The sequence below is a fragment of the Corvus kubaryi genome, unplaced genomic scaffold (genome assembly GCF_017639235.1).
Source record: "Corvus kubaryi isolate FWS band 111438036 unplaced genomic scaffold, C.kubaryi_AGA036_p1.0 65291, whole genome shotgun sequence".
NCBI lineage: Eukaryota > Metazoa > Chordata > Aves > Passeriformes > Corvidae > Corvus > Corvus kubaryi.
In genome coordinates, this window is record NW_024581896.1 from 42,262 (window position 1) to 62,624 (window position 20,363).

General features: G+C 40.7%; 1 protein-coding gene across 2 annotated transcripts in view; it reads right to left on the reverse strand.

The window, feature by feature from the left end:
• LOC121673238 (E3 ubiquitin-protein ligase ZNRF3-like) overlaps window positions 1-20,079 on the reverse strand; it is a 30,543-nt gene extending 10,464 nt beyond the window's left edge. Inside the window, exons 1-3 of one of the 2 annotated variants that reach the window (XM_042046389.1) lie at window positions 19,919-20,079; window positions 3,446-3,520; window positions 19-150 (exon numbers count right to left, since the gene is read on the reverse strand). In XM_042046389.1, coding sequence (XP_041902323.1) covers window positions 19-150; window positions 3,446-3,520; window positions 19,919-20,044 — 333 coding nt within the window. In that variant the 5' untranslated portion in view covers window positions 20,045-20,079. The remainder of the gene's footprint in view (window positions 1-18; window positions 151-3,445; window positions 3,521-19,918) is intronic. The other variant, XM_042046390.1, reaches the window with a different exon arrangement.
• Between the last annotated feature and the right edge of the window lie 284 nt (window positions 20,080-20,363).

Consider the following 20,363-nt stretch of genomic DNA (forward strand, 5'->3'; position numbering starts at 1 on the left):
AGGATCTGAAAGTCTCACCCGTGGGGGGCGATGCTGAATCCTGGCTCGTGCCACTTTCTGCTTGTTAACTATGTTCATTAGCTTGACAGCATCAGCACCTTTCACATACACCACTGGTCTCTTCAGAGGGTCCTCTGAGCCCTGGTTCAGCTAGGGAAAAAAAAAAAAATCTGCTCAAAAGGCATGTTTCAGGAAAACCACTTTTCTTCTGAACAACACAGAGAATGGTAAAGGAATATGAACGTGGAATTGATTTCAAGCACTGATTGTTCTCTTCTAGCACAGACCTTTAAGTATTCCACAGAATTAAACCTGAATTAAACTTTTGACTTATGCTCTTTTTTTTTTTTTTTTAATGGACCAAAACTAAGATTAAGGATAAGGAAATGCTATTTCTGAATAGCAGCTTTAACTTAGCTGCACTATGTACCAGTGCATATATTAATACTGTAACATTAAACCTCACAATGAAGAAGAATAAAAATCTGCACATTCCAGAAACCTTGTCCTTGCTACATTTCATCAATTTTTCAATTTCAACTTTGTAGTTACATTATTCACATAGAAATTTCTTCAGCTTTCTGAACAATCCCATAGAGTCCTGTCTTTCAGGCTCTTTGTACCTAAACAAGTTAAGTTAGTAATTTCTGCTGTTTAACTCGACAAACTCATTCAAAATTACTTGAGTTCTAGCAACCACTAGACCTCTTGACTGCAGGATGGGGGGCCTCAAAGACTAAAGCATATGAGTAGACTACATAATTCACCCTGAAACTTCCTTTCAGGTCCAGCTACGTTTTGTAAGAAAGGCCAAATCATAGAAAGACTCAGAAAATAATGTGTGTGGGAAGGCATGTCGTGAGCCCAACCTCCTGGTCAAGGCAGGGTCAACTATGACATCAAACCAGGCTGCTTAGGGCTTTATTCAGTCAGATGTTGAAAACCTTCAAGTGTGGAGAACGTGCAACTTCTCCGGCCAACAAATCCAGACCAACAATCTGCTAAATTATATACCAGAGAGGGTAATAACTAGACAAGAGAGTTGTTCTGTCACAAAATGTCACCAACACAAAAAATTCATATAGCTTATTCTGACTTACAAGAAAAATACTAGTATAGAGGCTGGTTGATACAAAACAAGCAATGCACTGACAAGCAGATGGAAATGGTACAGGGGAAAGGAATGAAATTACAGGAATGTGAGCAAATAGAATAATAGTATCTTATGGCTGAGATTAATAAATCTGCATTGTTGATAGCTACCTGTTAGTTCTGGCTAAACCATGTAGAAATTACCAGCTGATTGGGCTATCTTCCTGATTAAAGGATGATGACTCTACTTACGCTGACCAGATGATAACAGATTTCACTGAGGCTTTTTAAAACTGATTCTTCCTAGTATTCGATGGATTTTCTGAGAACACTGATCAAACTACTTTTAAGGCAGGTGTCTTGTGATGAGCTAAAAACTAGCTGAAGTATCCAGGGATCCTATGTGTCTACTCGCCTTGCTGGTCTAGGGCCAAATCAAATCACCGTCCCTCCACTCCCAGACACATACTCTCTCTAATGATTTCTTGTCTAAGAAAGAATCCACCCAATTCCTCAGTTACTTTTGCACATTGTCGGACTCTTGCTAAACATGATGCTCTGGGTGCTGTTACTCCTCTTCAAATATGCAAAAGTAAAACTAAGGAACAAGTCAGACTTCAGAGAGCATTTCTAAAACCAGAAGTTTAATTCTTAATTTACAGCAGAAGATACTCAGATCAACGGGAATAAACCCCACATAATCTATAGGCAAAGTCCTTTCATTTGGCATCTACCAAATTACCCAGGGACAATTCTTCTGGTCAGGCCTGCCTCCAATTTCTGGTCACTGACTGGCAGGAAGGATTTCCCTTCACAGTATTCCACTCCTCCCTTTCAAAGCAATCTCCCTTATTTGTTCTAGTGCTTGGTAACAAGCATACCTGAGAAAACTTCCTAAACAGCTCCCGTTAGTGTCTTAGGATATTTCCATTTGAACCGAAGATCCTCCAGATTAACTTGTGTCAGTTTTTCCTCCACTGCTGTCACTGTTTTCCACAATTCCATTATGAGTGCCAAAACAGTACTTATTTTAAAGATAAATTATGTAGCACCCCTGATCTCAAGGGTTCTGAAGACTTTAGATGAGAATCAAAATCCATTGAAAACAAGCATCCAGAGCAGCATGAGAACAGAGCCAATCCAGTAACTGTTACTTTTAGAGTATGAAAGCTACATCCAGTCATTCCTCTTCTGTTTGCCAGTGTTTCCACAGGCTACTGCTCTTTCATCTAACAGACCCTACTTTGTCAGCTAAGGCTCTAAGCCACTAACCTTCTTCCATTTTATTGGTACACCCAAAACATTCAAACATCCACTAGATTCATTTCCCAGCTCTTGGCGACAGATGCACCCAGTTTATTATTTATAAACAAGCAAGGAAAGCTGTCGTTGTTAGAGGGAAAAGAGCAAGAGACAGTAACTCAGCTTCCCAAGCCCAGAGCAGAGCGGCTGAAAGTAACCAGAAGCTGTAACACAGAGTTAAAAAACGGAAAAAGACAGATCACATCTTTGTGAAGATACTTTTCCTGTGTAGAAAAGGGGGAAAAATATCCCTGTGAACGTTTTCAAGATCAAGGCTGCAACGTTGATGCCCATGCAGACAACAGTACTCAAAGCATCCATTGCACAGGGTCTTCTGAATTCCTCTGTCCAACAGATGCTCATTTCAGAATTAAAGCCAGCTTTTTTAATGTAAACATTGATGATCTCTCTTTTCCCCCAAGAAATACAGGCTGCACTTAAAAACCTTCAGCTCTGCTTGTTCCTGCTGTAACAGAAACAGCAGTTTTGTTTCAAGACCAAACAGAACTAAACCAAATGCAGACTATTTTTGTGCTTACATTTCTTCACTGAAATAACTCAGAATTGGCTGAAGTAAGTCGAAGCCTTTCATAGGGCTATTACCTCACCCACTTCAAATAAAAAGATGGAAGTTATAACAAGAGTCGGAAAAAGAAGAAAAACCCTGCTTGTCCACAAAATACATAGGCAGAAATCATCAGCTGTAAATGAGAAAGAAATGGTTATAAATTTTAAAAAGAAACTTGTTTAGAATCAGGTTTGAAAGTAATTTCACAATCTCAAAAATAGCAGCTGTTCAACAACACTATTGATCACAGGCTGGATAGGGCCAAACATCCTGTGTTTTGTACACAGAGCTGGGCAAAGAAAACCTCCTTGATTAGATAATGGGCCACAAAAAATTTGCCTCCATCCTCTTTCAAAACCTTAATCCCAGGCCTGGATTCTGGATTCTAGCAAAAGCTAGAAGAAAAATCCAGCTCCCCGAAGTTTTCCCTTTCTACCAGGTTCCCAACACCTACATTGCTTCCTGCCTGGCATTGCTTCGTACCTGATCAATGGCATCTGGGTTTTCAGAAACATCAAAGATGACCGCTGTGGCTCCTCGCTGTACTGCTCGTTTTGCCTGCAATAAGAAAGACAGCATCCTCAGTCCCACCCCAAAAGGTAACTTCTTAACTCAAAAATTACTCCCTCTCCTCATCTCCAGAGAGAAAACTTAACATTTTCTGTTTCTGTGTAGTTAAAACAAATGACAGAATAATTACAAACACAGGAGTTCCTGAACCAGTATGGAATGTAGTTAAACTTCACTAAAGCTTCTACAGTGTCTCTGCTCCTTCCTTCTCAAACTCCTCTTTCAAAAACCTTTTAAAGGGATTCAAATGAGATTTAGACCTTCTAAAGATTTTAAATACAAGAATTTTTAAAAAAATTATGTTCTTTTCCCTCCATGTTACTTGGAAGTGCCATTAAAAACAATCTTCCCTATGACTTAGGGTGGAGATAAGCTCACTAGTGTAGAAAATTAAGGTGGACCAGGTTCTTTGTACTTTTTCAGTGTCATTTTCACAAACTAGGATATCACAATCTTTGCAAAATGTGCCTCAGAGAATACTGCTTTTTCTGACCATCAGAGGTCAGAACTGTTGCATACGCTTCTTACGCTGATAAGATCTGACCTATGTAAGTGCACAGGTTTTCATCAAATACAGTCCAAACCTGGCATTACCAACTGCACAGAGAAGGTATTAGAATATAATAAAATCCCCTGAGTAGAAAAGACAGTATTTTAATCGCCAAGGCTAACGCAGGGGTTTTTAACCCGTTTCTGCCACTGTGCCTCTGTATGTACTGTTCAAATGTTGCTCAACGACTCCACAAAGCAGACATTCCCAGTAACTTTTCAAAATCCTATTGCCTTTATGGACATAGAATGCAAGAAACTATTTCTCCAAGCAATGACAGCTATCACCATCACAGTACTAAACAAGAAGGCACTGGCCCTCCACCGAGACTAGCAGAACCTGAACTTACATTGAAATATAAGACAAACCAATGAAAGTAATAAATTATGAAATATTACTCAGCATTTTCCAGGAAAAATGCTGGCCAACGCAGAGAAGTTGGTTTGAATATGGACAGGTCACTTTCTTTGCTCTATTCTCATATTTTGTTTTTATTTTTAATCAACAAGGCCCATCAGACCGCACATGAGGGAAACCAACTCCCAAATGGGAGCTTTTTCTCAGCCCACCAGGTATTTGTCCCCTTTGAAGTCAGCACACCTGGTTAATGACTAAGAACTGTTGGGGAGGAAGAGTTAAAAGGAATCTACCACCCATCACTCTGCTGCAGTAGCCCTGAGGTGAGGGCTCATCCAGGTTTCCCAAGAACGCACCCCTTACAGACACACTCTGCTTATGGAACTGTTCAGGCTATTTAGATTGTTTTTTCAGGATGATCAGTCAACAAGCAAGGCCCCTTGATCTCTGAAGAGATTTTTAAAGAGATTTTACAGATCAGTGCTGATAAAAACTCCTTAATTGCGTGAATATACTGAACGAGCAGCAAGTTTCCACCACCAGGTGTTAAGAGATGAAAAGCACCGAGTCAAAAAATCGTGCTGCAGCGGGTAACAGCAAACGGGGGTGACCCGTCTGGCCGTTCTGTCAACTGCGGTTTCCCTGTGGCCAAGCGCAGCTCGAAGCCCGAGCCCTGCGAGGCTCCGGCCGCCCTCCCCCCGCAGCTCCCGCCCCACGCGCGGCTCTGAGGGACCGGCGGCCCCGCACAGCGCCCCCCTGCGGCCGCAGCGCCCGCCCCGCCCCGCGCCGGAAGCGCCGCCTGTCCCCGGCCACGGAGGGGGAGAGGAAGGGGCGGCGGTCGCGGGGAAATGCGGAGGTTTTATTCCTTGCAGGGGTTTAAATCCCGATCCCCAGGAAAAGGCGGTGCATTCGCTCCTGCGAAACTTCCCGAGCTCTGCCAGAGGCACTGGGGAGCCCGGCCCTCCCTGCGCAAGGCGCCAGGTCTTCAACAGCCATGTCGGTGCTCGGGTGCCGAGGCGCTCCCGCCGCCCCGAGCACTCCAGGGCACAGCCCGGGAGCCACGGCCCGCACGGGGAAATGGGCGCCAGCCCTCTCCAGCGGGGTCGAGGCTCCGGCTTGGCGGCGGCCCGATCGAGCGGCCGGGTTCCGCCGGCCAGAGACCGGAGCGCAGCGTCCCCCCGCCTCCAGCTCGGCCTTAAAGCCGGGCGCTGTGAAGGGAGCACTGTAAGGGCGAGCAGGCGGGAGCCGGAGCAGAGCACGCTTGGTCGCTGGGCATTCCCCTCCTTCCCTTCAGTTCGAGGTGGCAGCCGGCGGGCTCGGAGCGCACCTGTGACTGGGGCTCCAGGGCAACTTGAAACACCTGCCGGCCCCTGCCGCCCTCCTTCCGCATCCCCAAAAATACCGCAGGATAATGAAAGTCAAAACGTCTTTGAAAATACCCTGCCCACTACTCAGTAATCAGGACAGCTCAAAATAACACAGCAATGTTAAGTCCCACTTAAAATAATGCCAGTCTGTAATAGGCACGTGATTTTTTCTTTCTGGGCTAGCCAGCTTTTAAAGACTCCCTCAAATCATTTTTCTAAGCAAAGTGACCAAACCTACATCAAAAATAAACACAAGTTGGGGGGGGGGGGGGAAGAAGCTGATACAGTACATGCTTCACTGCTACATTTACAGTACTTGTGGCAAACAGACATTTCCACAATTCAAATTCCATGCATTTGCCAGGCCTATTTCTTTCTGTGATTGTCTTCTGTGGCTTAAAACAAATGACTAGCACTACGTATCAGTATTCTTCCTCTTTTGTAAAGAGTAATAGAAAACAAACAAACAAACAAAGGTAATTGCACTTGTAATTCAAGTGATCACTTTGTTCATAGTGACAACAACCTCCCACTCCATCTCTGCGTTCCGAGTCTACAGCTTATGCTACTACAGAGCAACGGACATTACCAATAAAATGCACATTAAATACTGTCTCAGATTAAGATCTGTCAGAATTTACTAGGCCTTTTAATCTAGGTAAGATAAGAGCAAATGCACGTGACAGAAGTGCAAGGAAAATATCTCTCCACATCTCCAGGCCTGAGGAATTTTAAGTTACTGCCTCGAAGAACACCAGAAAGATTTTAAGAGCTCTGCACACCCTTCCTGTGGGCCAGACAAATATAATAAGGAAGTAACAACTTCCTTGATGAGGCAAACTTTCATCCCAAGGGACCAGATAATTATTAAACAGGTGCACTGTTCCTCTTATTCATTCAAGGTAGGACAGCAACAATCAAAACAGTAACAAGTTCAGCTACTCCCTGACATCTTGAAGGACCTTCCATGCTTCCACATATGAACATGGCAAGCATCTCCTCCTCTGCTTTCTAGGATGATCTCATTCCAGTATTTCAGTTAGTGTGAAACAGTAGAGAAATCATCATAAGAAAAGCTGCTCAACAAGGTTCCCCTTTAAGAGAAAAATCATACCAACAACATTAGCCTTTATTCATTACATTTACTTCTTTGCCGGAGTTAGAATTTCCTGATAATATTCAGTAATATTTGCACCTGAGGACATGACACTCTAATCTAATGGATTGCAGAGAGTGAATAAATTACAGATTAGAGAAAGACCGAGGCTTGAACCATAGGTGGGGAGATCAAAGTTCATTAAGCACTGTAAGCTCTGCCATTTACATCAACATAGTAATGCATTACACATCTTTTTAAGAGAGTACCTTTTGTTGAAAATGGCTATTGGCAGACCCAGATTACTACTTACAAATAAACTTTTTTAAAGTTAGCATCCTAGATAATACTCTTGGACTAAAGGCAGAAAAAGATGCTTTAAAAGTTCTGTGTAAGATATATCCTGCTGTTCTAAAACTATGTTCTCACAAATGTTTTTACATTAAAAACTACCTATCTGTCTTCCTGGATTTGTTGAATTGTTCACCCAACTCTAGGTATTATCTTCTTGGAACTTAGTACACTCTAGTCAAAAAATATTAATTATAATTATGGTATGTGCTACATGAGCAAGTTGATTTATCCCCTGGGTTAAGAAAATCATAAAGATGGGGAAGAGGAGGTTGGGCAATGGTTTAAGGAACACCCAGTACAGATGCCAGTAAACTCCTTCTAGCAAACTATTCCATCAGGTGTCAGAGTTATTAGCTGGTCCAAAGTGATCAAGATGGGAAGCACAAGAGTAAGGACACAGTACACAGAAGACAGTCATATGGATCCTAAAAGCAAAACACTTTCAGTCAGAACTAAGGGAAACAGCACAGCTCCAAAAGGTATAACAAAGTCTTTTTCATCCTGCCATTCCTTTTTGCAGTACATCTCGGGTTTTGGGGCAGAAAATATGGTATTACTCTAAATCAGGCAGAGATTGTTGAACAGAGTAGTCAATAAAATTCGTTTGTATGTCCTTATTTAGCTGAGAATTGAGCCAGCCTGATGAATTTCCTCTGTCAGTTGAGGGTTTTTTCCCCCTCAGTTTCTCTATGAACTAATAACTATTGAACTTGAGGCATATTTTCTGGATATTCCCAGCCCATCAGATCCAATAGTCTGTGTCAGATAGTTCTACATTGTGGAGTCAGTGGTCATTAATCTGACAGAAGAGTGGGATTATGCAAGTGGTGTTAAGTGGAATGTTTTTCATAGCTGATTCTATCATCAGCTGTCTCCTGGTCCTTTGAAATAAGAGATGTCAGCCTCTCACATAGCAAACTGGTAACATATAAGCAACACTCAGTGACATGCAACTTGCATACTCTGTGACTCCAAGGAACAAGATTTTCATTGAAAAGGGGTAGTATCTTGCTTTATTGCTCTGGAAAAGCAGTTCAAGGATTTCAACAATCTTGACTGCTAGGGAATACAGCTGAAGGAATTTCCATCTGCAATATCTCACCAAAATAAATGATGAATATAGCAATTCAGCAGTCTGGGTCTTCTTTTGAGCAGACTAAAAAGTAACAAAGTCTGTTCCAGTATCTTTTAGTGGTCACAAATCAATTGATCTGCACCTGTTTTCTCCATATCAAGTGAAACCACAAAGATGTAGACAATACCACTGAGGTATGATACAGAATACGCAGAACCAGGTTCTAGAATATTGGCTTTTCTAGTACAGGTTTGCTGTAGTTGTGTGGTTAAAGAATGACACTTCTGCAGACTTGTCTTCATTTGATTTTTTTTTTTATATTAGCAGAGGACAACTTTGATGCTGAAATAAGCATTAGGAGCCTACCTTATCAGGGTTTAGCTTTCTGCAGTTTTGAGAAATCCTCAGTTAAGTATGGACAAACCCAGGAAGTTCTAATGATGAGCAAGAGAGCACTGATTCTTACATAAATGCATGATGAATCTGCAGGCTGGGACAAGGAGATGTTGCCACTGCCAGTTTGCCATTTCAGTCAGCTGAATGGTATTCTGACCCTGATGCTCTCAAAGTCCTAAACTTCTTCAGGAGAGAGGAATACCTTAAACAACCCTATTAAAACAAGCAGTGGGTATGAACTGCACCCCCATTCTATGGATGGCAGCATTAGATTTTCAGTATGGCAGAAAAGGTATCACATGAACTAGGAAATAAAATCCAAACCTGCTCATCATTAAGAACCTTACATAAAACCCACAGCATTGTGTCAAATAAACCTTTTCTTTACAACGGTGAAAATGCAAAAACCTCTCTTTCTCTCAGAGCTACACAGAATACAGACAACATCTGAACAATACAGGCACCACCTCTTTCTTGTCTCCCCCCACACTGCTATCAGGCTCAATCAATCACAAAATATACCATGTCCTTTGAACCAACACGAGCTAGTAAGCCAGGCCATAGGCCAGTTCTGCAGGGCAGAGGAGGAAGGAGAAAAGGACGGCCATCTACTTTGCAAACAGCAGAAGTTACAAATTAACCAACTGATGCTTCAGACCTGTTAATGTACAATTCCCCAGTAATTCCAGAAACTCAATTAAGCCAAGCATAAACAGGATGCCATTTCAAACCTTTTCTGAGATAACAAAAAAGGAACTTTTAGATTTCTGTCTGAAAACAAAGGCAGAATATCAAAACGAGACAGTCAAATCCCCATGCATCACACCAGCATAAAAGCCCTTCCTGACTGAAATACTCAACTTCTCTGGCCCTTTGGGATATGTTTTATACACATGCCCTATAGATTCTGCATTACATAGCATTACAATAGTTGCTTACTAGTTAAGAAGTATATAAAGTGTGAAGCAGCATTTTTAAATTCAAAAGCATAATCACAATTTTAAAAGAACATACCTTTCTGTAAAAAAAACCAAACCAAAACCTTAAAAAGCTATGTACTTGTAGTTTTAAGAAAACTATCACCTCATGCAATGTATAATCACATCAACAATATATACACACCAATGTGATTCATACTACTCAGTACTGAAAGGCTCTCAGATGGTTAAAATGAGGAACAAGAAAACTGAATTCTCTCTTTTCTGGGGTTAGGGAGAAACACTGTTACCAATTCTGAGTCTAAACCAAGTAAAAACAGTAAGAAAAATACACAAATTTAATCCTGAACACAGCAAAGCCTGCCGGTTGCACACCTCTTCAGATACATTTCAGAGTCATGGGACTCCACTCCCAAGCCCCTGACCTCTGCTATCACAGACTATTTTGCAGGCCAGCAGTCTTGTTGCTATGACAAGGCACAGTCACAGAGAGAAGGGTGAGCACTGGAAGAGATCAAAGGAAGGGACTGGGGTCTTGAACTAGATTACATATTCACAGAGAACCTAGCACACTCAGCAAGAACTGGGTGGCTGCATTCACAACAATTGATGGTTAAGCAGAAATGCAGCTACATCTTACAACCCTTCCAGCTTTTCCCAGAACTTCAATCTACAGTTACCTTTGAAATTTAATGGTCATGATGTGAATGTATTTTAGAAATTATGTACTAAACATATAGTGTTTCACATGCTATAAAATACCACTACAACCCACCCAGATAATTCTTAACCTTTGCATTGAGGGTGTACTGAAAGCAGATGAACAGAAACAACAAGCTAGACCTAAGACAATTGTGTAAACATACATGCAAGCATGTTGTGGTGCTGAGAGATGTTAATAAAAACCAGAGATACAAGAAAGCATTGGAGGAGTTGTAAATTAAAGAAACTATCAATGCAGACCACTATAAAAAGCCATCTACACATATCAAAGTGTTGCAGTACATTGCCCTGGAGGTTCTGTCCTCTTTGTCAGGGATGAGCATCTGCATCCAAGACTAAAGAACTGTATGTAACCCCTAGTAAGGGGACTTCAATCTTTCTGAATGAAGCATGTTAGGATTCCCTTGGAATCCAGTAGGATACTGCTGATTCTCTGAGATCCTCCCTCTCTACTACTAGAATCAGCTTGGGTAATAAGCTCAACAGTAAAAATCTGCATGGTAGGCCAGTATTCCAGTTTAGCTAGCAACTTTCCATGTTCATGGCTGGCTAATACAGGATGATATAGCCCTTCTTCCAAACAGTTATCCTTGGTTTTCGATTAGTTTAGTATCAAGGTCCCAAACTGTGGTGGGCCCTTGTTGTTAGTTTGTTGACTCTGAAAAAAAAAAAAAATTAAAAAAGGAAAAAGATAAAAAGAAAGGGAAAACAAAAATTAAAAAGGTGGAGGATTTTTGTTACAAAGGGAAACTGGAAACTTCTCTCCACGCAAGCAGAGACATGGCTGTATTGCAGAGGCCTCGGGGCAAGGATTAAAGAAAAACAAAATAGAAACCCTTCCATCTCTAATTAGGGTCTTCATTTGCCAAAGAGCCATTCCACAGCGGGAGGAATTACATTCAAGCCGTTGCTTGGATAACGTCTCCCAGCAGGTTGGCTCCTCAGAACAGGCTACTCTGAGCCAACAATTTCTGGTTACTTGGAGGCAAGCAGCCTGCATATTGTTTTAACTGGCCTGGCTTTTACAGCCAGTTTTGCTGAAGAACAATCTTCTATTCAGAATGCAGAGATAAAAGCTTCACTTGTTTTGAATTTGTCGCCAGTTTCTTTATCCCTTTCTTTTTTTAAACATGGGAATTATAGGTTCTGGAGATTGCATTATTTCCCTTGTAGACTTCAATGTTTTTCTCCCTCTAGCCACTTGATTCTTTGCCAGTGAAGGCTGCTGTCTGGAGTCCAGCCATTCATCAGCCCCTACCTCATCATTAACACTGTGGTGCTGGCGGTCACAGCTCATTGCTGGCGACAGGAAATCCTAACTTGCAAGAGGTTAACCACAGCCCATAAACAGTCAGACTGGCTCATTAGTCCCTTACACTCAGCTGAAGCGACCCTCTGGGAGTTTCAACACTGTTCATGGACCTGAAGTCTATGGATTCTGTGCTCTTTGCAAATGCCTCCTCCTCCGCACACCCACTTAAAAGCTCACTATTTGGATCCTCAGGGCTAAGGCCCATCTTTCTTCCTATCCCAAGGGACCAAGTTATTTGAGCATGTTGAAAAATTACATGTCCATGATATATTCTCTTGGTTTACCAATTGAACAAAACACCAATGGGCCAAGAATTGAGACATTAATGCACTAGAATACCTACATTCTTTTGATACTTTTAATAGTTTCTGTCCAAGTTTCATATCCCTACTGAACAATTCTAAGGCTACAGCAATGCAAATACTAATAATACATAATTAATCTGTATTACCTAATTCATGTTACACATACGTCCAGCTCTAATGTTCAAAAACTAACCTGCTGGTATTGCAAATAGCTCGGTCAGTACTCCCTACACTGACTAAAAAGCACTTCCTACTCATTTTGAGTTCACAGTACGATCACTTGATTCATTTGGAGTCATTTCCTTGAACTCAGTACAAATGTTAAATCATCATGTTATCCAAAACCGCACCTCTGGATATCACCTGATCATCAAAAAGATAAAATGTTTAGAGCAGAAAAACATGTTCTGGCAAATTATCTCAAAGCAGTAGGATATGAAGCACAATTTGTGTAATATTTTTTCTTTCCTTCCTTTCAGTCCTGTGAAAATCATTGCAAAACATTCCCACTTTATGTCTGTAATTTCTTAGGATCCAGTTTTTTACCACTGTCGATTGAATCTGCCCAACTTTTATTCTGAATATTGGAGTCCCTCCGATGCAGCTCTGGTTACATTCCGAAGTTCTCCAATTTCTTTCAAAGCCTTCTGTCTCCTAGTGCACCAAAATTAGGCATGTCACTCATCTGTGAAGTCCTAAATAATTCCATTCCCTGCCTCCATATCTGCTCCTTATTTTCTTCACTTTCTGGTCCATTTATCTGATTCTGCTTGCCAGCCTCCTTTTGTGCTCATTTCTATACTCCAACACAGCAGCACTTACTTGCTCTCTCACTTTTCTGTTTCAAACTCCATTTCTACAGTTTTTCCAACGTTTGCCACTATGCATTTCTCCTGTTAGAGAAACAGGTAGATTCTGCATGTAAAACAACTCTCAATGGTCAAAAGGCTTACAAGGCACATAGAATAATGAGGGTCCAAAAACGTAAGAGACATGAAGCATTTACTTCTTCTTCTTATGTGGCATGCCTTAAATAATTGTTCCTTAGTCTAGCCTTGACTTCCATTAATTTCCCTGGGAGATCTGACTGAGCTGAACTCCAGTAACACATGTAGTGCAGCAACAGCTGCTTCTTTAGCTTAAGGGAGAAGCAGCTGTGTTCCACAGTTGGTTAGAAAGGAGTGAAGATGGTGGTGGGGACTGCTAAGGACTCAACTCTAAAAGTGGACATTTATTTAAAGTAATTAATCCAGCAATGGCAAATCTAAGGAGTGCCCAGAGAGAGAAACCTAAGAGAGCGCCTTTGTTCATGAATAGCTGATGCTTTTCATAACTGTGCAGGGAACATGGAAAGAAAGTTAGGAAAATAATACAGCAGCAGATTGCTGGCACTAGTTACCAACGGAAAGAGCTCACCACCACTCATGAATGAAAACCTGACAGAGCTGCTTCTTCTGAACTGCATAACCTGGTTCAGCCCTTGTTTGTCCATTCCTTTGAGCTCTCCACTCTTTGGCTTTGATCCAGCTCTTTTCTTTCCTTCTGCATCTTTCACCATATGATCCATACACAAACCTTTCCTCTCTCCACATTTCAACTGGCTTGCTTGTCAGTGCTCTTTCCCGTGCTCAACCTCTCCCTTTTCTCCTCAAAGGGACTGCAGAAATTACAGTGGAAAGTAGTGATGGAATGAGAGGATTTAAAGAGGGAGTGCATGAGAAAGGTACTTGAAAACTCAAGACTTCGGTTATAATGATGACACTGCTGTTTCATGCAGTGGCCACATGTTCTAACACTCTTGGATGCAGCCTTTCCACCTTTTTTCTTTCCCATTCAAATCCCCTTCTTCATCTGTTAAATAGGCTTGTTAGGGTATGGTCTGTGGGGGATGAAGAGGCAAGGAGATGGGAAGCAGAAATACACTGAGCTTTTGGCAGAAGCATTTTGTTCTGTGTGGTTTTTTTTCCTTCAAAAGTACACGCTTGTTCCTTGTCTTTTTCTGTCTGCCATTAGGAAAAGCCATCTTCTTCCTGAAAAACACAGGTATGATCCCCTCTTCTGACCTCATCTATGTAATTTTGTTAGAACTCTAGAAATCATTGTGCCTATATGGTGCAGAGGTCTGATCACAGAGCTAGCACTGGGGAAGTAAGAAAAATTAATGTCAAAACATAAATGACATCAAAAGTACTTGCACAAGTGACAGTATCACTTCAGATATAATTTTTGAAGATGTTTTATGGTTGTTTAAAATGGATGTTAACATTTTAGGTGTCCTGGATATTATAAATGATGATGAAGTGGGGAATAACAAGAAACAATCATTATGATATTACAGAACTTAAGATGTTCTTTGGTGCTTCGGGAAAATTACCATTTTCTCTTTCTCAATGTATTCTTTAGAAGAAAGACAGTAAAGACAAACACAAACATGGCAGGGATTACAATTATATATACTACATTTTTTCAAAGTAAACCGTAATTTTAGGTAGTGCTAAGACGACAAAACTTGGAAATAAAAAAGTTTAGTGCAACGTTAAAGAAGACTCTTAAAGAACATGACTGATTCAGAAGGTCTGAATCTTTAACACTAGCCAGGATGCTGTTTTTCCCCATTAAAACTCACATTCATTTTTCATTACAAAACAATTAGGTTGATAAAAACCCCAGTTTTTGTTTTTATCAGAGTCCTGGCATGTTTGACTTTGCAATAGAGATCTATGAACTGGTCCACAGCCAAAGGAGTCTAGTCTCGTTCAAGAAGCCTTCTTCTACTTCATAACAACTTCCTTCTTAACACAGAATGTCTGGGAGTTTAAAACAACTGATATTAAGTTTATACTGCTGAGAAACCTTTCTCAGTCTGTAGTCTGACATACATTTATGCCAGCACTGCCATCACAAAAAGTAGACCCTACCTCCTCTTACTTGTTCCTACCTCCACTGGACACTACACTGTCAACACAAAACTTCAGGTAGCCACACAGTGAAACAAACAAACCAACCAGCTTAAAAATTACTCATGCTGTTACTTTGCATCCAGACTGATTAAATTTTGCCATTAATTTTTGAGACTACCGCCTCAAAGAATTACAAATGCTTTTTGGATGCTGTTTGCAAAGAGGAAACATAGGCTAACAAACAGAAAGTAGAAAAGGTCCCCAAACTGTGGAATAGATACCATCAGTGGAATGTCAACTACTTCAATGGATATAAGAAGTTTTCCTGAAGTGACAGTATTTCCTTCTGCATGCAGCACAAGACTCATCACAGGGTGCCTTACTGCAGCTGTCACTACCAGGTGAAAGTATCTGAACAAGCAAAGTTTGGCAAACATTGACCAATGGTTTTAGAAATGTCTCTCATTAATTTTAGATCTTAATCTATGGCATAGTTCAGTCCGGATTTCTGAACAAGTTTAGCATGGAAGAGCATTTGCTTAAATTCAGTATGCACTTCTACAACTGAACTGAATCCATTTCTACAGGAAATTATCCAAACTGTATATAAACTATTAATGTTATAAAGAAACAAGAGGTATACTTATACTGTCAGCAATTCCAATTCGAACATATAACTGATTGCTTAATTTAGGCTATTAATATAAAGGTGCAAGTGGATTTTGTTTAATTTGCCTTTTTTATTAGTTTTAGTAAATCTGAAATAAAAATATTAAAATGGACTCCTCACAGGCTTTCTTGTTCCTCAAGTCTTAGAACAGATCCCTCTTTATTCAGGAACTAAGCTACCAACATAGGCCCATAAATTCTCGTGTGACTACCTTGTAAGAATTTTTAACCTAAATTATTAGCCAAAATGTTATGAATCACAGTTCAACTGTTTAGCGCACTTCCAAGTCATGATGATTTTGGCCCCAGCCTAACTAGTACCATAATAATGATGACATGGCAAAACAAGAGATTATTCTAGTTAGTATTTGTGTAAATTTTTGTAAATAAGCTCTTAACAGAGAGAAAATAAGTGAATGGATATTGGAAGAACTGCTAGGAATTTCCTCATATTACAGATTTCTTTCATCTGAAGAAAACAGGAAGCTGTAGTAGCAGGGACATCCTCTCTTTGTTAAGTTATATTCAGATGCACATCCTCAAATACATATGTCCTATTAATATAGAAGAAGAACAGTTCCTGGAAGAGAAAGAAGAACAAAATCCTTTCTCATGGACTTTCAATCCTGCAGAAAGGGAAGAAGTGCTACTTTTAAATAAATCTTCAGCATTTTCTCACTATCCTGTACTGAAATAAAAACCAATGGTATTACTGAATTGTATTTCACAGTCTTGACAGATGTAATTTGCTTTAAAAATTATTGGGGTGGGGGAAGAACAGGGGTCTGCATATTGGAACATGCAGGACACATGCAGGTAATGCTCCCATCACAGTACAGTGGATCACAGAATCCCAGAGTGGTCTGGGTTGGAAGGGACCTTAAAGAACACCCAGTTTCCACTGCCCCGCCCTGCCAGGATGCAGGCAGGCAATCAGTATTGTAGGCAACCCTGCTTTTGCCTTCCTCCAGCACAGTCACTCTGCTGGAGCAGTGAAGGAGTCTCATTGTGCTGTATGCAGAGAGAAGGCAGGAATTCCAGGAGGGGAAAGGTTCCCTTTGAAGCACATGGCACGAAGAGCTTCCCAGTGACCATGGCAACAGCTCAGTGGGTTCCCAGCCTGAGAACCAAGTTACTACAGCCATGCCTCAAAAACAAAAAAAGTCTGAAAGAAGGAGAGAGGGGGAGGTGGGGTCGGGGGGTGTGGGGGAGAGAAGCTGAAGCAAAATTAGCCTGGCAGAAACTGAGCGGCTCCCTGGTAGGCAAATCCAGCCAATAATGCTGGTCGGGTTCACGGGGTTTCCTTTTCATTTCCAAAAGCTTTCTTCTTCCTCTGTCATTCCCCTTCTAGCCCTATTCAGGAGCTCATAAGATCAGTAAAACCCAGGCCTTTGCTTTGCCTGCATGCAGCATGGCCTCAAACAGGGCTGCATTGTGATCAAAGGTAATGGTAAAACACAGCTGCCACACACACTCCTTGCCTCAACCAAGGCCCAGTTTTCAGGGGCACTCTTAACAGCAGACACATTTTTTTAAACACTTTCATTTCCATTACATCATATAAAGAACGATGAGCAATGACTAAGAAGGATGAGCAATAACAAAATCAATATGAAAATCACAAAATCAATATGAAAATGGACACATTAAATTCTGTATCGCTACCCATGAATAAACAAGTAGAACTTCTAAAAACACAGACCAGAGTTTTTCTAAAAACAAAACCCAAAAAATCCAAACAAGCAAACAAAAACACCACCCCTAAATCAAAAAAGACCTCAACAACTAAAACCAACAATAAGAGTAAAACTATACAACTTTTTACCAGATTCACATGTCACGGAATTTACCGCTACAAACAGCTTTTAAGTAGTCTACATTCTGCTTCACCATATTCCAAACTTTCAACAGTATCACCTCTACGATGCCCCAACTTGGGGGCAGGTTAAATCAAACTTAATGAGGAAGAAACAGTAGGTTTGCATTCCTTGTTATCTTCCTCCTTTTCTAATGGAAAAAGTTGCATTTCCTTTCCCTGTTCAAGACCAGCCCTCCCCCACTTTCCTTTCCTTTCTTTTCCTTTCCCCACTCCTTTCCTTTTTTTTTCCTTTTCCTTCTACTTTTCCTCTCTCTCCCTCCCTCCTTTCCCTTCCTCTCCCTCTCCCATTCCTCTCCCCTTTACATTTTAAGTCAGCTGCCAAATCCTAAAAATAACCAGAAGAAGACACATATACACATGCAGCAGGTTTGATATTTACCCAGACAAAATAGTTTACAGGCCACACTGAATCTTCACATAGCAATTTGTACCAAATTGCACAGAAACTGAACTTCTCAGAGACCCAGAAAACTGCAACACAATTTGTCCTCACTGGTAAGATAACCAGGCTGACTGAATTGACAGACCTGAGAGAAGCTCAAGACTGATGCTCCTGCTGCTATCTGCACTCAACAGTATTTCAAGAATTCTGAGAAGTCCTTCTAAATCAGGACATAACTTGAGCATCGTGAGAGAGCAGAAGGGTTGCAGACAAAAGATGGAGAGGAGAAACTAAAGCAGAGAGCATGAAATAGGGAAGAAATATTTCAGGAAGAGAAGACTAAATAGAGAAAATACAGAACAATGAAATGCAGTGCAGTATTGACTAGAATCCTGGCCAGTCTTCTTTCACCTGTTGAAATTGCTACATATAAACTGACACACATGGAACTCTATGCCCAAACTCTCTGGACACACCCTATGTCAAATCACCGTCGTTATGCATCAAAGTTGATGCTACAGAGCTCCTGAAGCAAAGCCAGAGTCTGCTGCTCAGCAGGCCAAGCTTTAGGAAGCTAACTTCAGCAGATACTGAGCTGAACTTACTCTGGAGATTGGTGTGCCTTCGGGGACATTGGGAGTATAGAGGACATGGTGGGATTTGGGCACATGGCAGGGGGTCAGGTACATATTATTAACATTTTTTTTGTGCCATGTACCTATGGTTCAGCTTTCTTTATCCATTTTGCACATCTATTCCCTCACGTAATTTTCAAGAGCCTGACAGATGGGACTGAACAGACTCCTTCCTGAAATGGCTTGCTTCAAGGCAAAACTAACTCCTGGAGTTTACTTATAGATTAGAATGCATCTTTCAGGACGGAATCTTCTCTAATTCCCATCCTTACAAGACCTCATCCTCAGATTTTATCTTTCTAAGAACAAAGAATAACAGCTAGAATTTCTGTACAACACAAACAGTATTTCCAGCTGGGAAAAAAAAAAAAAAAGTTGTATTACACTGAAATTCAATAGAAAGGGAAGTCACTTCCTAAAGAGATGTTTTCCACCATGTACCACAAGTTAAACCTACAGCAACTTTTACACAAGCAGATGGTTTCCCACTTCCTTGGAAAGGTCAAGTTTTTACAAGTTTTGTGTATAAATTTACAGCGACAAGTCTTACCTAAAAAATGTCAACCTACCATTTTATTTTCTGCCTGATACACGGCTAACCTGAAGTCACCAACACAATCCTACCAAATTTAGGCAGCTGGATTTTAGGATGAACCCCTGTTATGTAGCAGTTTCCAGCTACTCAGTTACTGGTAGAACTTGTGACCTACGCTCTTTCACACACTTTCAACTCCTCTAGACTTCAAATGTCAACATGTAATAACCTCAATACTCAAAAATTCTAAGGTGTGAACAAAAAACAACACCCTTCTGCTTTCTCTTTTAATATATCTGGGAGCAGTAATGGCATCTTAGTGACTTCACTCCATAAAACAAAGGGGAAAGTTTTGCAATTAATTTACATTCCAGAGGCCCCATTCCATGGCAAAATTCCAGGAAGATGAAAATTTTTATTTCTTTGACCAGTACAGCAAGATTCACTTGATTAGAGGTATCTACCCTGCAATGAAAGCGAAGAAATCTTCCTAGGTTTGAAAGCTTCTCTTTCCCCAAAAAGAAGAAATTAATGTATGTCTTCTCAGAAAATCGCACCTAAGGAAAACCAGTAAGATGCTTTTGTTTTGACTGCTTTGACCAAGTCACAATCACAGTTGCAGTTCACCCTTTCTGCTCCAATACTGCTTCTGCTAAACAGCCATTTTTGCTTTCATCTTTGTTGGGTTCCTACAGAGCTCAAAAGAGGGAGTACTCAGCTCCCCATCACCATCTCTATCAACTGAGTTATGACAGCATCTTTCCCTGAAGTACCTAGTGTGAAAATGGGCAAAACAGGAATATTTTGTGGAGTAAAGGGAGTTTTCCCTTGGTTTATTTCTTGCTGGTTTTTCTCAGAAAGGAACTAATCCTTCCAAGAAACAGTTACATGCAGCCCCAAACTATCCCCTTACCTTTCCCAAGACAGTGAGGCATGGCTTAGGCTCCAACTCTGGCTGTTCCAATTTCACCACTCCTACCCAGCCATATTCATACAGGTCTTCCTCATCATTGCTATTACACAGTCCAAGTGGATGCATCTGAAATAGAATCAGAAAGAAACCTTTAGCCAATCATTAGAATTCAAAAACATACATATATATTGCTTTTGAATACCTTAACTTTAAACAAATAGACTTTCATTTATGAAGGTACACCAGAAAAACTGAAATGTAAGGCTGCATGTGTGAAGAATTCAGTATGTTTCTGAAGCATGCTATGAGTACAAAATCTTTGCAATTTTATGTAAGCTGTCATCTTGCTTATGAAAAATCATTTAAGGCTAACAATTAAATGTGATTTTAAATCCTTTGCTCAGATATAAAATACTTAACTACAAAGCCCCTCCTTGGTACTGCA